General features: G+C 34.4%; 1 protein-coding gene across 2 annotated transcripts in view; it reads left to right on the forward strand.

The window, feature by feature from the left end:
- The window catches only part of LOC149795109 (uncharacterized), a 281949-nt gene that overhangs the window by 248618 nt on the left and 11325 nt on the right, over window positions 1-22006 (forward strand). For both annotated transcript variants that reach the window (XM_089964814.1, XM_089964815.1), the window contains exons 31-37: window positions 1943-2038; window positions 2882-3401; window positions 5867-5979; window positions 10689-10776; window positions 12717-12857; window positions 17292-17422; window positions 20859-21128. In XM_089964814.1, the coding sequence (XP_089820940.1) occupies window positions 1943-2038; window positions 2882-3401; window positions 5867-5979; window positions 10689-10776; window positions 12717-12857; window positions 17292-17422; window positions 20859-21128 (1359 nt within the window). The remainder of the gene's footprint in view (window positions 1-1942; window positions 2039-2881; window positions 3402-5866; window positions 5980-10688; window positions 10777-12716; window positions 12858-17291; window positions 17423-20858; window positions 21129-22006) is intronic.

Raw genomic sequence — 22006 nt, forward strand, 5'->3', positions numbered from 1 at the left:
TAACATTATGACCAAGAAATTGTATCTGCCATTTTGTAACTTGCCTTGTCTAATGGTAAGTATGGCCACCTTTTATACAAGAGTACCAGGTTCAAATCCCACAACATGCTCTTTGTTTCTTTTCTTTATGTGGGTTTTAGTGTCTTGAATTAGGAACACTGTTGTGCTACTGATATTTTCCATGTGAATATACAGCAAACAGCTGACATGGAATGGGACACTATAAGAAATATCCTACTTCAATCTGTTATACATATCACTAGACAATACAGTTGAGCATAAAATAAAATGAAAATTTTCTTGTTCTGAGTAAATAACAAATTTTCACCCAATTGATGAAACTATATGTTGTTCACTCGATTCAAGCATATATCCTCTCTATAGAGAATGGCCTTGTAGAGAGGAAGTGCTGTATTTGCAAATGGGTGTGGAGAGAGATTCATAATAAATTTTGATTGTTGAAGTTAGATGACTGGTTCTTAAATATTTAAGTGTTTTTTGTTTATAATAGGTAACAAGCTGTGACTTTGAGCTTCTGTCTTGCACATCAGGGTCCATGATCATCATTCTCTTTACCATTTTAAGCAAACAGTATATATATCTTTACTCATTTTGGCTTAAACAAGTCCTTTCCCCTCCTGCCATTCTTTTGGCATAGTGTCTATTCTCTTGTACCAAAGTTTGTATTCCTAATAATATTAATATATTTTATAGTCTTACAAATTTAGTAACAAAGTAGTGATCTATGACTATTTATAGTAGTTTTATATCAAGGGGGATAATTCTAATTGAGACAAATATTAGACCTAAAAGTAGTTATCTCCCTTGCATACTGTTCAGTAGTACTTGGAACAATAGTAGAAATGCTTTTTTGCAAAGAATCATGGCTCTAATTCCATCAATATTGTTTGTATGTATTCTTTTGTGAAAAATACAGAGTACAAAAATAATGAAAATATTAAAAAGATTATTCAGAACAGTAAGTGTTTGATGGTATAAATGACCACGAATAGCAGTATCTCTGGAGTCATGTTCTTTTATCTGCCGTTATGTAACTTTGCATCACTTCCACCTTGCTAGCCATTAATATTCTCAATTCTTTAAATCCAGTTCCTTACAGCATCTAGTCTCACACTTCTTTGACTGTATCTGCAAAGAGAATTTGCAGTTATATCTAAAAGAAACTTTTAAAAATGCATCTGCATAGCTTGTTACATCAAGCAATTACATTTTGATTTCACCCATTGAGAAAACACCCTTTGATCTCACCCACTGAGAAAATACTCAGATCATAGAGATAATGACATCGTAATGTGAATGATATAAAAGATTATATTGGGTAATATACAACTAAATTGAAAAATAATTAACATTCTTCCTCAAAGGTGTTAATTTCACATGCATTTTTTTGTGAGTTTACTTTAATCTTTGCCATTACTTACAGCACTGTAATGTAGTGTGAATGATGTAAAAGATTATATTGGGTAATATACAACTAAATTGATATTAATTAACATTCTTCCTCAAAGGTGTTAATTTCACATGCATTTCTTTCATAAATTTACTTTAATCTTTGCCGTTGCTTACAGCACTGTCTCAAGCCCAAAATTTTGGGCTCATTTTCATTTCCAGAGGTCCAGGTTAGGTTTTTCATTAGATAGCAATACAAGTCAAAGTTGGCCAGGTAATCTACTGCAGGATGGAGTCCCAATAGGTAAAAGATGATACCATAATTAAAATTGTTTTCAAGGTTGTAAGCACCAGATTAATGCAGTTACTCGTGTACTTTCTCATCATTTGTTGTCTTCTATAATCACCATCCTATCTTAGAAAAAAAAAAAAATTCTACTTTCATGATACTTTAATTTCATATCTACATGATTGTAGATTAATATTGATTGACAGATTAATGATTGATTCAATGATTTATTTTCTTCATTAGATTGATGACATGGAAACAGCTAAACAGATGGCCTTGGCAAATGTAAGTCCAATCAAAAGCAGGATTGCCCACTTGCAGCAGAAGTGTAATGAAAAGGTATGTGGAGCGAAGTTTGTTACATAGATCCATATATGCATAAATAATTTGATACTATTCATACTCCATTAATAATAATAATGATGATGATGATGATGATGATGACAACAACAACAACAACAATAATAACAACAACAACAACAACAACAACAACAATAATAATAATTATAATAATAATTCAATAATAATATTAATAGTGTTTATTTGTAATACAGGCCACTGACCCATGATTCTTATCCATATATCATGCAGTACAAAAAAATGTTTTGGTGCATAACAAAAGAACATCATTTCATTGGAAATCATAGACATGACAGTAATCATAGACATGACAATAATCATAGACATGACAGTAATCATTATTGCATTTTTCTACTTGGATGAGATACAAGTATATATTACACAGTAATCACACAAATGAATTTAATAATAATAATAATGATGACAATAACAACAACAACAACAATAATAATAATAATAATAATAATAATAATAATTACATTAGTAATAATTATATTGCTATGGTACATTACCATTTCAGTCATCATTGTATCATAACAAATATGACCATTTCCATTTCAGTCATCGTTGTATCATAACAAATATGACCATTTCCATTTCAATCATCATTGTATCATAACAAATATGACCATTTCCATTTCAATCATCATTGTATCATAACAAATATGACCATTTCCATTTCAGTCATCATTGTATCATAACAAATATGACCACTTCCATTTCAGTGATCATTGTATCATAACAAATATGACCCTGACAAAAATTATGATTAATCATAGTGTAACCTTTGAAGTACAATATAAGTTATCAATTTAATCCCAGGATGAGATGATACGGAGGCTGGTGCATGAATTGAGGAGGCTAAAGGCAGGAGCTAAACCCTCCCCTCTGCTGGAGGAGTTGTGTCGTCTAGAGATTCCAGAGGATCCTGATCTTAACCATAACCCAATGAATAGCCGAAAGTCCTCATCTTCTTCCCTAAATGACAGTTGTGAGCATCTGGCATGCATGAGTGACACAGAGTTGCTGCGGGACTCTGGGACTAGACACCCTCATCGACCCAGATCAGCTGATTACTACCATCATAACCCTCGGCATATTGTTAGGCACCTTAATGGTTCCCCAATGCATCTGTCACCTATTCACAGGAATCTCATAGCATCCAATAGTGCTGGGCCTATATTGACCAATGGACATGGATACATGCCAGGCAGCCCAGTGGGTGTGATCCCAGGGCAACAATTCATTGCCATTCTGGATTATGAGCCAGCTTTATTCTCCAGGAGTGGGAGACAAAGACTGGAACTACCACTAAAAGAGGGGGATGTGGTCACCATTACAGGTATAATGTTACTATTATGTTGAATTATCATATGCTTTTGTTTTGGTCCCAGTCCAGACCATATCACCAGTATTAGAGCATACAATGTGACCCCACCATAACTTGTTGATTGGGATCCATAGAACTCAATCATGTTATATACTGAACCGTGTCATAACCTACCATGTCAGTTAGCTGAAGAAAATCATGCATGTATCCTAAAAATGGCTGGAGGGGTGGTGGTAATAAAATCTGGCACAAAAATATGTGCTCTTAATTAAATGAAGACAAGACTGGCCTGATATACACTTGGATATTGACAACTTATATTTGTGTAGTACACTGCATTTTGCATTAAGTACTATACATGTCTATGAAAAATCCATGAATTCAAGTATAGATCACATGTTAACAAATTCGTGCATCACTCACACCCCATTAGAAAACAACAAGTACATGTAACTAAACAATGCACTACAATATTGTTGCAAGTAACACATGGCTATAGTTGTTTACATGCTACTTGTACACAGGGCTGGTCAGCTGGAGACAGCTATCATCTTGCAGAGGCTACCCAGGAGATGAGGTTATTCATAAGGAAATTAATACATGTGAATAAATTAACAGTTTAACAAATATCTTTGTGATATACCCTACCATCAGTCAACTCAACAGCCATATATCTGGTTTCAAAAATTGGAAATTTAATTTGCATTTATGCTGTCATTCATAGCGATCATAAGTATAAACTTTTTCCTGCAAAAAGGAAACTTTTATGGCACAATAAGCATGTTCCAGTCACTTTGGGAAATGCAACAATTCATCAGATTCTATTGCTTTTATTTAAGTTTAGTGCTGACTTCCATTGATGAAAGGTGCTTTTCTTTATTGAAGATTGTAGTTGGCTTGCTTTGATGAAGGGTGCATGTGTTATTGAAGTCACCACCAAGGGACAGCTTTGGAGGACCAAATAGATGCCTGCTTGTTATTGCAGCAGCAATGTCAAATAATTGTAGAACATTGTTTGAGACTGAATTTATTTTTATTTGCTTAGTATTTATACAGAATGATTGGTGCTCCAAAGGTATTCAGTTTTCTTTGAAGTTTCAGGAAAACTTTTTTTCTGGGTTCATTAAAGAAAAAAAGAATTAGCATTTGTTTGGTCGATTGCAGCCATTCCTGTCCTTGAGTTCAATGGTTCATCAATTGTAGTTAGTCCGTTAGCATGACTATTTGAGCGTATTACAGCATACAGTAGTCAGGCCATTTGTTAACATAAGTGGATTATGATATAACAATGCACTGTTAAGATTATTGATCAATATGAGCAAAGGATTTGTTTATGTAACAATAGATGGATTCTAGTGCATTTTATATCCAAGTTGGTGGCTTCCTTTCATGATGCCTTGTGAACTTCTCCACTTCAAACCCAGGATTGTATATACAAGTTTAAACAGCCAACAATGTTGTCACAAAAAACATAAAGGCTCATTGGTATATTTTGCCAACAATAAGGAAATAAGTCACGATTTGCAATGTGGCTAAGACCAGCGTGATCCCTGAATAAACTTTTTACATGTCATTTTTCATACTTTTGAGAAAAAAATATTTTGTGTACAAGAAAAATACATGATAAAGAAATTTTCAAGATCCATGGCATAATTGTCTTATATTAGAATTCCTATGCAATCTCTTCCCCAAAATGAAAATAAACTTTATACATTCTTTTTAACCTATGGAATCTCTTCCCCAAAATGATAATAAACTTTTTACATATTTTTTTTACCTTTAAGAAGAAAAAATATTTTTCATATTCGAGAATAGGACAGATACACGAAATTTCAGGAGCCATGCCATGATCATGTTATATCCAAATTTGTGTTATAACGGAGCATGTTATAATGGGGTCAGACTGTATTAAGCAGACAACACAGTATCACTAAAAACATTTGGATACATGCCATCTATTCACTTAGTATTGTGGATATGAATCATGTTTGAAAGTTTTATGCCAATGGATTTCACTATTTTGGACCTGATATCGAATTCATTTACCTTTCATGTCAGAGACAAACAAAACTTTATTAAAATGATGCTACATGTGTTAGCATCAAAAAAATCTGAGCTAACCCCTAAAATGAATGTTTGACTGTATTTGCAATTGTTTTCCTGTAAATTGATTTCTGTGACAATTTATTGCTGATTTCTGTTCTTGAAACTTTAAACAGGTTTAGTGCCAGATGAATATAAAGTTGTATTTCAATTAATAGTTATTAACTAAAATCTTAATTGGGGCTTCATTACCTGCCTAGAGATATCCATGTAATGGATTCATAAAATGTTCCAATTGAAGAAAAAAGCTGTTCTGTTTTTCCTGAGAATAATATAAAACAAGATCAGGTATTAATCCTTGCTAAGAGTTCCTTTGTTAAATTCTTACTCTTCCCAAACTGACTACACATTTCTATTTCAACATCAACTTGCAGGTCCTTTGGATCAGTATGGCTATTACGAAGCTGAGCACAATGGACATATAGGATTGGTCCCTGCAAATTACCTACAGCCTGTCAATCAGCCATCATTTAGAAACAGACCACAGGTAGGAATGTTATTTCTAGTCACTCATAAATAACTTTAATTCTAACTACCATACAGGTTTTAAATCTTGGGATAGGAAAAAAATTATTTTTATTTTTTATGTCCCAAGACTTAATATGTATGTAAAAATGTAATAAACCATTTTTGGTGCCCAAGACACAAAAATATTGAGATAGATTGGCCAGATTGTAATATGTCACTGCAGTGACCATCTCTTGTTCAATTAACGCATCAGTAAACTATAATAAACTACTATTAGCATTTTTATATTTTTTATTTTGCATGGGCATATTTTCTGATTGATTTCTCTTACAAGAAATAAAATAATGGTAAATGAAGACTTCATAATTTATAAGTGGCTTAGATTTCATGGGGAGACCTGTTTTTCTAGTGATCAGCCTCGCATATATCTTTGTTTTTTTGTAAAAATATTAAATATTAGATGCAGACTTTGCTTTATCCATCCTTTTTTACCAAATCTCATTCTTTCAAATCATATTTTAGCAGAAGGGGTGGTCTTTCAAGAAAGGTTCTACTGTATATAGATGACAATTTTTATTCCCAAGTTAACTTTTTGGGCCTATAATAGAAATAATTATACTTATACCCCGGGGGTGGGGGTGGGGGGGTGGAGTGGCATGTATGAAGAGGGTGTTTTGTCAGAAGGCCATGCCAGTACCCCTTTGTTCTTCAATGTTATTCCTTTTATGGCCTTTTCCTACATAAAGTTAGCATGATTATTGTAACTGAATAAATATGTACTTATTTAAAGGGTAACTTACATCAAGGCAAACTACCACTGTGTTATTCTTGCAGTTATTTCACAGCAAATTCTCAGAAACATCTTTATCGTATGTTTGAGACATTACTAAAGTTTAGTGCGGCTGTATATATTCACCGTCTCCAGCATGTATTTGGCATTCATGATACAGCCTTACTGCAGTTCAAGTCCTACTTGGTCAACAGGACACATATTGTGTATACAAATGGAATACACTCCAGCCCAGTTAATCTATGTTGTGATGTTCCACAGGGGTCTGTTCTTGGACCTGTTCTCTTCATTCTATACACTCAGCCGCTCTCAAGTGTCATAGATCATCATCCATTGTCTCACCAATTGTACACTGATGACACCCAAATATACAAATCTAGCCACCCAACTGAAGTTGATTCTACCATCCAAGGTGTAGAGAGGTGCATTTCTGATGTGAAATCATGGATGACATGTAACAAGCTGCAGATGAATGATGATAAAACTGAGGTCATTCTGATCACAGCACAAAGACTTTCTCATTCACATCCTTTACCTCAAACAATAAATATCAGCAACACTTACATTAAGTTCACACAATCAGTACGAAACCTAGGTGTTACTCTAGACAGTACTTTCACATTGCACCAACATGTCATGAACATATGCAAGGCTGCATATCTTGAGCTGAGACGCATCAGCTCCATTCGCAAATATCTTTCAGTTGATGCCACTAAAACACTTGTGTGTTCATTAGTACTTTCAAGACTGGACTATTGTAACTCAATTCTGTCTGGTTCATCTCAATATCTACTCCAGAAACTTCAAAAAGTTCAAAACACAGCTGCTCGGTCATACTTAGAGTACCACGATCAGAGCACACCTCCCCGTTGCTCTGTACCCTACACTGGCTATCCATTTGATCCAGAATCAAACACAAAATTTGTTCTCTGCGCTATGTTTCACTGACGGATTCCATTCCAACATACCTATCCAACCTCACCCATGTGTACACACCAGCAAGATACTTACGCTCCTCTTCTGACAATCATATACTCATTATTCCCACTATGAAAACAAAGTCATATGGACAGCGTTCTTTTGCATTCCAGGGCCCAGCAATGTGGAATGAATTGCCCACTAAACTTAGACACAAAGACACAGTGATTCCATTCAAGAGAGCTCTCAAAACTCACTTATTTCGACTGCAAGAACAAACTTAAAGACCTAATAATGTTTCATACCTTAAATATTCTCAGCATGTTTTTTATGTTTTCTAATTTCATGGTGTTTGTTTTTGTAATCATATCATTATATATGTTTTTTATCTTATAGGTGTTGTCTAATGTTATAAAGTGCTTAGAGCTTCTAAAGATTAGGCACTATACAAAGTCCTCATTATTATTATTATTATTATTATTATTATTATTATTATTATTATATGATCTGAAACCAAGCTTTGTACTTGTCAGTGCAAGTTAAAATCTTCAATGTACATGCAGAGATGCCATAATGCAAACAAGGTTACAAAATGCAAGTAATTAAATCAAACACTATTTTTTTTTAAATACGATCACCACATTTTAACTATTTAGGTATTTAAATTTTCAAGTTAGAAAATGTAATTGTTGGTGACTTTTGATAATTTTAACGCAATGATCCATAAACAGACAAGAGTAAATTAGAGCAAAACCAGAAGTTACCATTATACAGCAATACGGTTGCATCATTCTTTCACAGGATTTTATTATCTATACTTTTTATCCTTTGTAGTACAGTAGAACTTTGATTATCCGGCACCTGATTAACAGTCAGTCTCTGTTAACTGTCAGCGCATTGTACGTCAAAATATAAAAAAAACAGGTACAGGTACATGTGTTGATAAAAATATTTGTTGATGACCCGGTGTATTGTATAATACTTTTAATGTACATATTCTATTATCCATCTATCCTCATATCCATGATGGTCTCTGTCCCGCACCTTGATGGATAATTGAAGCTCTACTGTTCTTCATTTTTACATCTGTTTTGAAGTGATTATCTTCATAAGGTTCTCTTGCAATTCTTTATATTTACATTTTTCAAACAACTTTTAATTGAACCATATAGACACTATCGTGCTGACATGCTTTTAAATCCTAATACATGCATATAAAAATGGAAATAAAAAAGGAAGAAAAAAAACCCATAGGATACCATCACCAATACAATTTTCAAATTTCTTTGTTAAATATTAAAGTTGAATAATGGTAAATTATTGTTGTTTTAGTTATTGAAAATGTTTATAATGATGTAATGGTTGCAGTGCCTGGAAGTCAGTAATTTTCATTACCAAAACAAGTTGTAAAATTTACTTAGAGAATTATGTGAGTATCTGGACAATAACTAGTGATCTGGGGGTGGGGGTGAAAAGTCACAAAGTAAGGTTTCAGGGGTCAAAGAATTAGGCTACATAAGTCATGAAACAAATGAATGTTTATTATGGAGAATGCAAAGAAAAGCTTTCTGTGGGATGTAGCTGACGATAAGGACAATATTATTTATTGTTACATATTGTTATTGACCACCCCATATTAGAGGAGATTAAAGCATAACAGACACTTTTCCAGCAATGTTAGAGACTTCATCATTCTTTATTATTTTTATACACTCAATTCAAGTTTTGTGTACATTATACCCAATGACTTTGTAATATAACTTAAGTTTAAATTGACCCTACACAAATTGTAGTCATTATTTTATGCTAATGTCAGTTCATCTTTTATCAATTTAATTTCTGCACAATATAATTCTAGTTTTCCACCACCTACAATAACTAAACTTTGTACTTTTGATAAGGAAGAACCCTATTGATTTCCAAGTCAAATTAAGGTCAAAGTTATTGTGACTGAAAGGAAGCAATGTTTTTTGCACAATGATGGAAACACTGTTGATTTCAGGGTCAAAGGTCAGAGTCAAGGTTATAGTCAAGAACTGAAATAATAAAAGTGGTCTCTGCATAATACATGTAACATTATTTCCATGTAAGATACCTTGACAAACTTTTCAGTTATCTACCATTATCTGTCAGCAAAGTTTGTGGATGACATGTTGGGTAAGAAAGAAGTCTGTTGGTTTGGGGGGAGGGTAAATGGGTCAAAGGTCATGGTCACTGGGAATGAAAGACAAAAAACTGTTTCTCCATAATATATTTAGTTTGAGACCACATACCTGCCCAAAAGTTTGTGGAGAGTTTGTTCTTAAGGAATAAAGAAGCTAATTGACTTTGAGGTCAAAGAATCAAATGTTAGTTATTTTGGCTCAAAGATGTATCAATATTTGAAAGTTGTCTTTTCTTTTAGAGTAAGATCCTTGATTAACCTTAATGGATGGCATGCACTTAGGATGATAAAGAAACCTATAGATTATTGGTCAAGGGGTCAGATGCCACTGCCATGGCAAGTCTGATAAGAAACTAATGGTTTCTGCACATTAAGTATAGTTCCTTGACCTCAGATGTACTTACTGATTGATAATGAACTGAATAGACTGCTCCAGTGGCCTAAGTGGTGGGAGTGTCAGCTTTGGATGTGGGAGGTTGCAGTTTTCAAAGACTTGTAAAAACGGTACTAGCTGCTGCCTCACTTGGAGCTCAGCATTATGAGGTTAGTGTTAGGACTGGTCAATGTGGTGTTAGTATAATATGACAGTGTGGGACATGATGCCACATGTCTGCAGCATGATGCCCCAGTGCTAGACATCACTATAAAACTGCCACACTGCAGACATCTTAGTGATATGACCGAAAAAGTGTTAAATCTAAAAATCTAAATCACACACATACAGGGAGAGTTAGTTCACATCAGGATGAAAGCATGAAGATAGATGACTAGATTTAATTACTAATTATTAATTATTATGAATTATGAATTAAATTATTAACTGAATAATTTGGATAGATGTAATTTATGTTTACAGTCAGTTCCTCAGTTCCTGGATACTAGTCCTGAGAAAATTGCACAGATGTACAGTCAACTACAACAAGTACACAGAGCTTATGGGCACAGTAAGTTATTGCATGCCTATGTACATCCTAACATCAACAGAAGTTCACAGTTGTACAAGTCCATTTGTAAATCATTCACTGTTTCTTCCATATGTCCATATACAATAAATTAAACAGGCAACTTGATGTTATGCTGTATTATTTTGAAGGTATAGACTTCTTCAGTTGAATAATTTTTTATCACTTAGAACTTGTCATTATCATGAAATAGATCATTACTGACATTGTTTGATAAATGAAATGTTTTGAATGTTTGATAAATTAAATATTTTCCAAAGAAATTAAAATGTAACCGCTTTTTAGATGAGCATTGAGTCTTAGCACACCACTATGACACATATAACACTGTCACTTAGTATATCACTATCACACATTTAACACTGTTACTTAGTATACCACTGTCACACATATAACACTGTCATTTGGTATACCACTGTTCCACATGTAACACTGTCACTTAGTATGCCACTATCACACATATAACACTGTCACTTGGTATACTACTATTACACATATAACACTTTCACTTGCTATACCACTGTCCTGCATATAACACTGTTGCTTAGTGTACCATGGTCCCACATATAAAATGGTATGGGCATGAATACCTTCTAACTGACTTCATATGGTTAAGTTATTTCATTTGATTTGCCTCTTGACTGATAGAAACATCAATATGCATTTATACAGGCATGCAGACATTTTTTTAAAACCAAGTTATCCGTAGACAAGTAAATTAAAAAGTTCACTTGTCCATATAAAAAACCCACTTCTCGATATTTTCAAAGTTAAAAAGAATAGTGGAAGACATGGCTGTTAAAATGGTTTCTTTTATTCAGCTGCATCATTTCAGTGCATGTAATATGTATGTGTTACATGCAATATGTATCTGTCACATGCAATATGTATCTGTCACATGCAATATGTATCTGTCACATGCAATATGTATCTGTCACATGCAAAATTTACTGGATATTTAAACTTTTGTTATTTTTGGACTTTTATGGTCATTGTCAAATGTAACAAGAATGCATCCTTGGTCTAAAACTGCATATGAACTGAACTCTCGATATTTTATGTTCGACATTTTTCAGTTTGCTGTCAGATGATGATATCTATGCATTCAGTTCTGTTGATGTAATCAGCTCCACATTCAACTCCATTTTTTATTTGAATCTCACAAAGAAATTCATGGTCGGAACAAGTTTTCTTCAGCATTGCTTTGGCATATGCTGTGTTAAACAGCTTCTTGTAACACTTGGTTTGGCTCACATTGTATTTATTAATCACTGTCTTAACCTGCAAATTCTTTATTTCAGATCTGACCTTTTCATTATCAAATTTTAACTGACATGTATTGTGTATTTCACTATTTTTGTTATGTTAGCAGCGTCATTTCTTGTGATAACCTTTCCTGCAAACAATCCACTGGTTTTGTCTGCAGATAAAGGATATCTCTTACATATATTACAAGATATGATTGTTCAAATTTTATTGGACTTAAGGTGGCCTCAAGCCAAGGAGACTCCTGCAGCCAAGAATCATTGATCTCCCATCTTCTTTTTTATTGTTTTCCATCATAGTCATTTTGAGTTTTAGCCTATTTTTGTTATTACGTTTCACTGAACTTTTCACCATTTGGCCCATACTTTATAAAAAAACAATCCAACCAGGTGCATTCCCATAATCTGGGGTGCAAACAACACAGAACTTGATCTGCTATTACATTTTGCAACGGAAGATCATGGTCTGTGTTGTTTGCAGTTGGATTTGAATTATAAGCGAGTAAAGATGGTATGTAATTGAAATTTTATGTATCTTGTAGTTCATTATTGGGCAGTTGCACAATAACACATCATACTTATGACCCCCTCCCCCCGACAGCTTTATAATGAGGGAGTGTTCAGTTTTGATAAATCACCATGCTGTGCTTGTTGCAGGCATATCGTCCCCACAGCCACAGTCACCATTAATGAATGGTCATCACTCAAGTGAAATGGTGCCACCTCAGAGTCCTGTGAGATCAAGAGAGCTGTCAATGGGAGGAACATCAAGACCAACTAAACGGCAAATTCTGCAAGGTATTTAGTCCCATATTTGAGAGATTTAGAAGCAATATTTAGGTTTATTTTCATTAAATGCAAATTTATAGAGAAACATTACTCTATATTTTTGGGAATGCCATAGGTATGTTGCCACATTATTTTAATTTCTTAATTTTTTTATGGCTAATTTCCATTTCCATACAGGCGCCTCGAGTGGCCGAGTGGTCTAAAGCGCTCACCATTACGGATAACTGCCATCTCACCTCTGTCTGCATGGGTTCAAGTCTTAGGCTCGGCTGATGTGGGTAGGTGAGAAAGCTTGCCGGTAGCTTCTCGTGGGTCGGTGGTTCTTTCCAGGGATTTCCCAGGTTCTTCCTCCACCATTAATACTGGCCGCCATATATAGCCTATCTTGTGCTGACAAATGGCATTAAACCCCATTACAACAACAACCATTTCCATACAGTACTAGCTCAAGGCTACGTGTATACTAGGAATTAGGTCAAAACATTTTGGTTCTTTGTGCAATAGGCACCATAATCCCTTTCTCAAGGTCAGTAAAAAGTGGAACTGTAGAAAATAATACAACTCGGGCACAGTTTTCGATAATGTATACAATCCTCTGTTGCATCTTACCTTCTATATGACTGTTGAAATTTGAAACAATTATAATGTTCTCATAATCAGCTGGCAGTGGCCGATACATGCACCACCTTTAATGTGGATCTTTGATACCTCATAATCAGAAGGTAGTGGGACAGTACACCCACCACCTTTAATGTGAATTTATGATACTTCATTATCTGTAGGCAGTGGATCATTATGCTCAGCAACTTTAATGTGGATCTTTGATGCTTCATTATCTGTAGGCAGTGGGTCATTATCCTCAGCAACTTTAATGTGGATCTTTGATACTTCATTATATGTAGGCAGTGGGCCATTATGCTCACCACCTTTAATGTGGATCTTTGATACTTCATCATCTGTAGGCTGTGGGTCATTATCCTCAGCAACTTTAATGTGGATCTTTGATACTTCATTATCTGTAGGCAGTGGGTCATTATCCTCAGCAATGTTAATGTGGATCTTTGATACTTCATTATCTGTAGGCTGTGGGTAATTATCCTCAGCAATGTTAATGTGGATCTTTGATTCTTCATTATCTGTAGGCTGTGGGTCATTATCCTCAGCAACTTTAATGTGGATCTTTGATACTTCATTATCTGTAGGCAGTGGGTCAGTATCCTCAGCAATGTTAATGTGGATCTTTGATACTTTATTATCTGTAGGCAGTGGGTCATTATCCTCAGCAATGTTAATGTGGATCTTTGATACTTCATTATCTGTAGGCTGTGGGTCATTATCCTCAGCAATGTTAATGTGGATCTTTGATACTTCATTATCTGTAGGCAGTGGGTCATTATCCTCAGCAATGTTGATGTGGATCTTTGATACTTCATTATCTGTAGGCAGTGGGTCATTATCCTCAGCAACTTTAATGTGGATCTTTGATACTTCATTATCTGTAGGCAGTGCATCATTATGCTCACCACCTTTAATGTGGATCTTTGATACTTCATTATCTGTAGGCTGTGGGTCATTATCCTCAGCAACTTTAATATGGATCTTTGATACTTCATTATCTGTAGGCAGTGGGTCATTATAAAACAACCATTAATGTGGAGATTTGAGGAGGCAGTGGATTATAATACCAACCAATTTTAAAGTGGAGCTTTGATACTTTCATGACTATCTAATATTGTAATAATTGTTTGTTATATTTGTAACTGTGTAGATACTTGTGAAATCCAGTTTTTAGCTCTCAGAGATAATGACAAATCCAAGTAAATTTTTCGTCGTCTATCTCTATTCTGATGTTCATGTAACTAATATGTCAGCTATTATCAACACATCTGTCATAGAGAAGTACAGATTTATGTAATGTCAGCTATTTTCAACACATCAGTCATAGTACAGGTTCCTGTCAGTTATGTCAGCTTTGTCAACACATCTTTTGTAGTTAAGTACAGATTTCTGTAACTAACATGTCAGTTATTTTTAACGTGTCATTGTGAAGTAAAGAGTTCTTGCATAAATTGCAACATTATTAGGGTCATGAATCCATTGATTATTTATGAATGGGTCAATTGCAGAAGTAATTGGGACAGTTCATTGCATACACAATCAAGAATTAAATCATCTTATGTGAAGTTGTCCATCAAATATTTATTTCTCTTCATCCCTAAGACTGTACATTCCTGTATCCATCTTGTGTCTTAAATATCCAAAATAGCCAGGCAACCTTAGAGTCTTACAGTCAAAGATGTAACCATCTTAACAATCAGTTAAACATAGTTATTCGAGTAGACACCCCAGGGGTGGTGCAATTTCAAAGGGGGGGGGGGGGGCATTGAATACTGTACAGCATTGTTTGACTGAAAATATTTGTAAATTCAGTTGCATTGATATTTCTAACAATTGTTGGCTTACCCATGTACTGTTTTAATTATTTGTACAAACCATATTGGATCTACACTGTTACGACTCAATGGTTGCAAACTTAATCCTTTACCTCATAGAGCATAGTTACCCAGTGCAGCGCGCTTTAAATAGAACACCTGTTACCTATTCGACTCCATATGCATAGGCCTGCCTGTTAACTGTTATGCAATGTAGTGTATGTTATGTTTAACAGCAAATTTAACCATTTTACAGTTTTGGTACACATATATTATGTGTGGAAAAATTTAAGAGTAAAGTCCGATTGTTATAGCTGTGTAATTATTTTTCACGGAAGAATTTTTTATGTTCTTTAAAATCTTGAGAGAACGCTTTCACCGTCAAGTCAATGAGACCACGTGACCAACTGTAGCTGCCATTTCTCATACTCGAAATTTACAAGTTTTTTGTCCACGTTTACATCACTAAGTCATCTGAATTTGATAATTTATAAAAACTAATTGCTGCCTACATCAATATCAGAGCCTTTACCTAAGTTATTGAATCTTTCATAGTTGTGATTCTAATTGTGAAAACTTCATAAGTACTGAATTAAATCAGCGACCTCCATTTTGGAGAGTGGAGATTATGAACCAGTTGCTTTAAATAGCAGATATAGACCAGAGCATAAAAAGTGACTACGTGATCTGACGTAATTGTCATTCACAGAAATGAATGTAGTATTTAATAGGGGTTTTTCCCTGAAGGTGGCACTACAAAAACCAGCTTAAAATGGCTGATGTTTACAGCAGACATCAAAAGGTGCTTCCATGCGAATGGAGTAGAGACATCAAAAGGCACTTCCATGCGAATGTCGTAGAGGTGTCCAAAGGCACTTGCGTGAGGTAAAGGGTTAAATAACAGAAAAAAGCAGAACCAACAAGTTTGTAAAATTTAACAAACAATTTAATTATGAAAATAAATGGAGACGTGAGAGGAACTTACAGTATTATGAAGTCAATCCAAGCAGATACAGTTAAAGTCTTAAACAAATGAAAAGTCCCTAATGAAGTTCAAAATGGAAATGTACTGATTCTGCAAGAACTGTGATGTCTTCAAGACGGCATTGTCCAGAATTATTTCAAATAATTTATAACAGTTCCAGAATAATATTATAGCCCAAATAAAAGAGCACTTTCTATTACCACTGAACAGTCCAAACAAATGTTTTTCCTCTTGAAAAATGTCTAAGTACAAAATAAAACATATCTTCAGACTTACATCAGGAACACAAAAAGTTACTCCAAAACTCTGAATGAAACTGAAGGCATAATTTTTTCCTTATATACACCTTATATTGCAACTATATTTTGCAATAGACCCCATGTGACAGCATACACTATTGATTTACAATGAACTAAGTATCTTCACATGACCCAACCAATGGGAATCCACAGAATTCTTCTCGAAACTTCCATACCCTATTAGTTGCTGAGAAACTACACCATAGGAGCCATTTTAAGTCTTATTATTATGATTATTATGACATGTACTAATTGTCAACATGTACGTAAACATCTGTTTATAGATCCTACATAATTTGCATTTTTAACAAATAGAGCCAAATTACACACACAATTTATAACAAAAAATATTCTATTCAGTTTACTACCTTGAATAAAAATTACGAAAATTAAATAAAATCTTATACCAGAAGTTACAGAAAATATAGATATACAAAACAGCATGGATCGATAAGCCTACATAAGGTGAGAACTTAATGATGGAAACAAAAGAGGGGGAAAGGCATTTATTAGAACTGGAGCTTCTGTTTGAATAACTAAGGTAGGTTTCTTATACTAATGAAAATCTATGAAACTAAGATTACCAAGGATTCGATTGTTATGAATTATTACAATAATTATGGATACAGTATCTTAAACATTGCTTTTCACATCACCACATATACATTGTGTTATCATTATGTTTCCTCTCTGCTACAGATCTAGATATGAATCTTATCAATTTCAGGGCCTCCTGCCATGCCAGACAACTTCCATGTTGAGAAAATCATCAGCAATAGCAGTCTCATGTTGTCATGGCGACCACCTATACTAGATGAACTGGGATGTAGCAATAATGCAAAAGTTACAGGCTACAGGGTATGATGATAAAATATCTTTCATAGATATATATATATATATATATATATATATATATATATATATATATATATATATATATATATATATATATATATATATATATATATATATATATATATATATAAATATATATATGGTGAGAGAGAGAGAATTACAAATATACACCAAACAAAACAGAAAGTGCTATCCCTAGATTTTACAGGAGAATACTTGATAAAATCAGGCAAGGTGATTCAGTGCCATGTACCTGCAGACCTGGGTTCAAATCTCAGTAGAGTATGAATTTAAATTCTCTAACTTGTATGATCTCTCTCTCTCTCTCTCTCTCTCTCTCTCTCTCTCTCTCTCTCTCTCTCTATATATATATATATATATATATATATATATATATATATATATATATATATAAAGAAAGAGAGAGAGATTGTATGGTCTGTTTGCTTGTGCCTTTTGAATTGCGTTCTTTGATTTTTCTGTCGTTTTTAGCTCACCTGGCTGTAAGACCAAGCAAGCATATGGTACAATCCTGTGTCTGTCATACATTGTCTGCTGTTGTTCAACAGTTGTTTTTATCATTTTAGAGGTCACATTCTGATTTGATTTTGATCGAACTTGATGTAAGATTCTCTATCACGAAGATCTTGCTCCAGCTGTATAATGAGTGAGATCCACTTTTATTATCTTGTATCTGAATGGCTGGGCTTTCCACTCTCAGGAAGCCATATTTCTGATACCATTTTTATCAGACTTGGGATATAGATTGCAGAAAAAATGAATAATATTACTAAATCTGATTCAGGGGCCCCGAGTGGCCGAGTGGTCTAAAGCACTCTTCGTTATGGATCACTGCCATCTCACCTCTGTCTGCGTTGGTTCGAGTCTAAGATTCAGCCAATGTGGGTATGTGAGAAAGCTTGCCAGTAGCTTCTCGTGGGTCGGTGGTTCTTTCCGGGGTTTTCCCGGGTTCTTCCTCCACCATTAATACTGGCCGCCATATATAGCCTATCGTGTGCTGAAAAATGGCGTTAAACCCCACAACAACAACAACAACAACTAAATCTGATTCACCAGCCAGGTCTGATTTTGATCAAAATTGATAAATAGGCTTATATTATTGATATGTCAGATGAATTTTTGTTGTGAATGAATTATGAATGAGATTTAAGAATACGAATGTGGCAACATCAAAACTTATTTATGACACCTGAAATGTTTGGAATTTGCAGCTGACTGTAATTTGCATGATTAAAATGTTGGGAGATTGTCAACATATGTTGTTTTCTTAAATATATGTGTAATCCTTCTTCATGAAATAGTCAACTGTTAAGTAATCAGGTGAGTAATCTCATGCACACTTTGGCCTCTTGCTGAATAATGTTTGCCTTCATACATGGTCCCTTAGAGACTTTGTCATATTTGCTAGTATGTAAATGTGATTAAGATCAATATTTATTAGATTTACAAATTTACTTTTTAGAAGTAGTATTGTCGAGCTCTTGCCGGTAAAAAGTGATAACAGTCACTTTTTTTATTATGGTTATCATCATCAACAGTTTGTGAAGGTTGTTGGTTTAAAAAGTTAATCTGCATTAATCCTAATCCTCTTGATAGATTTCCACCATGATTATAATTAATCCAAGACATTTTATATGATATGCTTGTGCTTGCTGCTGCTTTTACCTTGGGAAAATTTTCATTAGGATTTTGGTCGAGGTTTTTTTGTTTGCTTATATTTCGAGAACCCATGATAAAATTATCCTCATACATTGCATAGTTCATTTAAATTAATTCTACTACATGTTCACAAGCTCATTTATCATGTGGTTGACATCATGGTTATGGAAAATTGGCATGAATGTTTTGCTTAAATCTTTTTAACTTGCTTATACTTTCTAAACCCCTTCATTCTTATGATACTTGGCATGAATCATTATGTAGCTAAGGCAGTTCTTTCTATACCACACATACTCACACCAAAGTCACCGTCAGACAAAATTTGCATTCAATTTTAAGTTAAACTTCTTCTTGGATTTTCTTTGTACTTTAGATAATTTTTATAATGCTTAAATATTTATTCTGTGACGTGCACGCGTGCCCTTTGACCGTGGGGTCAAGGTGACAGAAAATTTGAATTAGGATTTTTTCTTAATTTTTTTTTCATTTACTTGTAAAGCTCTTGAATTTTCTTCATACTTGGGATGAATATCTAACCTTTTTTGACCTTATGGTTAATGTAACAATCACATAAAATGTGTGTTTAGGTTTTGGTTGCAGTTATTTTGTTGGCTTATATTTCCTGGATTGTCCTCATACTTTGTGTGAATCATCAGCAAAGCTAAGGCAATTCTTTTTCTCAGTATGCTTACTTGATCTTTTGACACTGAGGTCAAGGTCACACATTTTACAGCATTTTTTATATCATGGCCTTGACATTGTAGGCCCTGGCCTTCTTAGTATATGATAAATCTGATACCCTATGACTGCTAAATCCAGTGCAGGGATTTAACATTTTTATAATAGTTGGCTTGCCTAGGGCAAGCTGACTAGAAAATTGAACTTGCCCTTTGGAAATTTTAGCTTGCCCCAGACATAATATGTTATATCATACATACCGCTTGTTGGTGCTACATTTTCCTTCATTAATCACATTTTAACTGAACTCTGCCTTGTAATTATTCATTGGAGACAAGTGCCTTTTTTTTCCAAACTCATCCCTCAAAGAAATATTGTGAGTTTTATTTTTAGCACTTTACATCTATTCACCATAAATTGACATGCTTCAAATTAATCTTTGAAAAGCCAGCAAACTGTTAGAGGCCAGCTTGGGACCAGAGAGTTGGTGAATCTCTGATACAAACAAATATTACAATTAACATGTAACCAATAAGTTAAAATATAAATATTTATTCCTTAGTTGTCAAGACTTGTTTTAAATAGTAAATATTCACATTATCACATCTGTTCAAGAAAATGCGAGACTGACCTTGATATCTACCACAAGAGGGAAATGACACAGCGAGGTATGCATAAGAATCATGTCCCACATAGAAATGCTAAATAAAGGTGTTGATACATGTGTTATGGCAAGATTGCAGGGTAGAAAACTTGCAGAACATAATGCATTGGGAACTGAACATGACCCCTTGTCAGTAACATAGCTCATTTTGAGTCACTGTATTTTATCAAAACCACCAACGTTAAAAAAATATTCTTGTATCTTGTATCCCTCTCTCAAATTTTTGGACTTGCCTGCAGGCAATTGCCTTGCAAACTTGATCTTGCCCAAACCAAATCTGAACTTGTCCCAGGTTCCGGGTAAGTGGATTTGTAAATCCCTACTGTGCCTCTCATTTATAAAACATAATCCATGTAGTATGAATTATTCTCTTTGATAGTGGATTTATATTTGAAGTCTTTGTTGCCTTGTTTTTAGATATTCATGAATGGAAAGATCTATCAGCAACCAGCCAGCCCTCATCTAGCGAAGACAGTTGTAGAGAATGTTGATGTTCATTCTCATCATCGCTTTGGGATCCAGACCCTGTCCTCTGAAGGTCTGGTCTCAGATTTGTATGAGATCATGTATGAGGGTGTGGAGGAGGAGGAATCCAGTGAGAGCATAACAAATGATGAGGGCAACAATGAGACAGATCTGAGAAAAGTACTTGATCCTAATGCCTATGTCACAGGACCAAAGAGAACAGTATGGACTACTTCTTCTTGAGTTTAATTACTTTTTATAAAAAAAAATGTTGCTTTCATTTCCTAATTGTACATGCATATTAACTGTATGGCTTCATTTCATGTCTGTCCATCTGTCACACTCTTTTGGTTAATCTCTTATGCCTGGGTGGTCTACAGCGCTCACCTTTACAGATCACAACTACTCACCTCTGTCCACATGGTTTCAAGTCTCAGGCTTCTCCAACCTGGGTATGTGAGAAAGCTTGCTAGTAGCTTCATTTGGGTTGGTGGTTCTTGCTAGGGTTTTTCCAAGTTCTTAATGGCTGCCACGTATAGCCTATCATGAGCTGAAACATGGCATTAAACGCATAACGTCAACAGCCTAATATTTCATGAACCCATTGAGATATTTTTATAAAATATGGTATGCTTTTCTATCATGACTAGACATTGTGTCTTGTAAAATGTAGTCTTTGTACAGCATTTTTAGAGTTTTCTCCATTTTTAGCTCACTGACAGTTAGGCCCAGTGGGCTTATGGTATTGCCAAGTGTCCCTCAACAGTCCTACAAAATTTGGTTGCTACCACATTGGTGCCATTTTTAAAAACTGATTTTGTTCAAATATGGAATATAAGTTTGCATCGTCAGTGTGTTAAATAGGAGTGAGATCTTTTGCATATTAATGAGGTGATCTTGCAAATGATTGACTAAAGCCATATTTCTGATCTGATTTTATCTAACTTTGGAGTGTATGCTTATATCATCAAGATGTTGGACAGGATTAATATTAATTTATTAATTAATAGATTATGCAAGATATTAACGAGGTTCTCGTGCAATTTTGTAGCCGTATTTGTGACTGAATCTGATTATGAATCAGAATATCTACTTGATAT

Source organism: Sinohyriopsis cumingii, chromosome 7 (assembly GCF_028554795.1).
Source record: "Sinohyriopsis cumingii isolate HCF-2022 chromosome 7, ASM2855479v2, whole genome shotgun sequence".
In the NCBI taxonomy this organism is placed as follows: Eukaryota; Metazoa; Mollusca; class Bivalvia; order Unionida; family Unionidae; genus Sinohyriopsis; species Sinohyriopsis cumingii.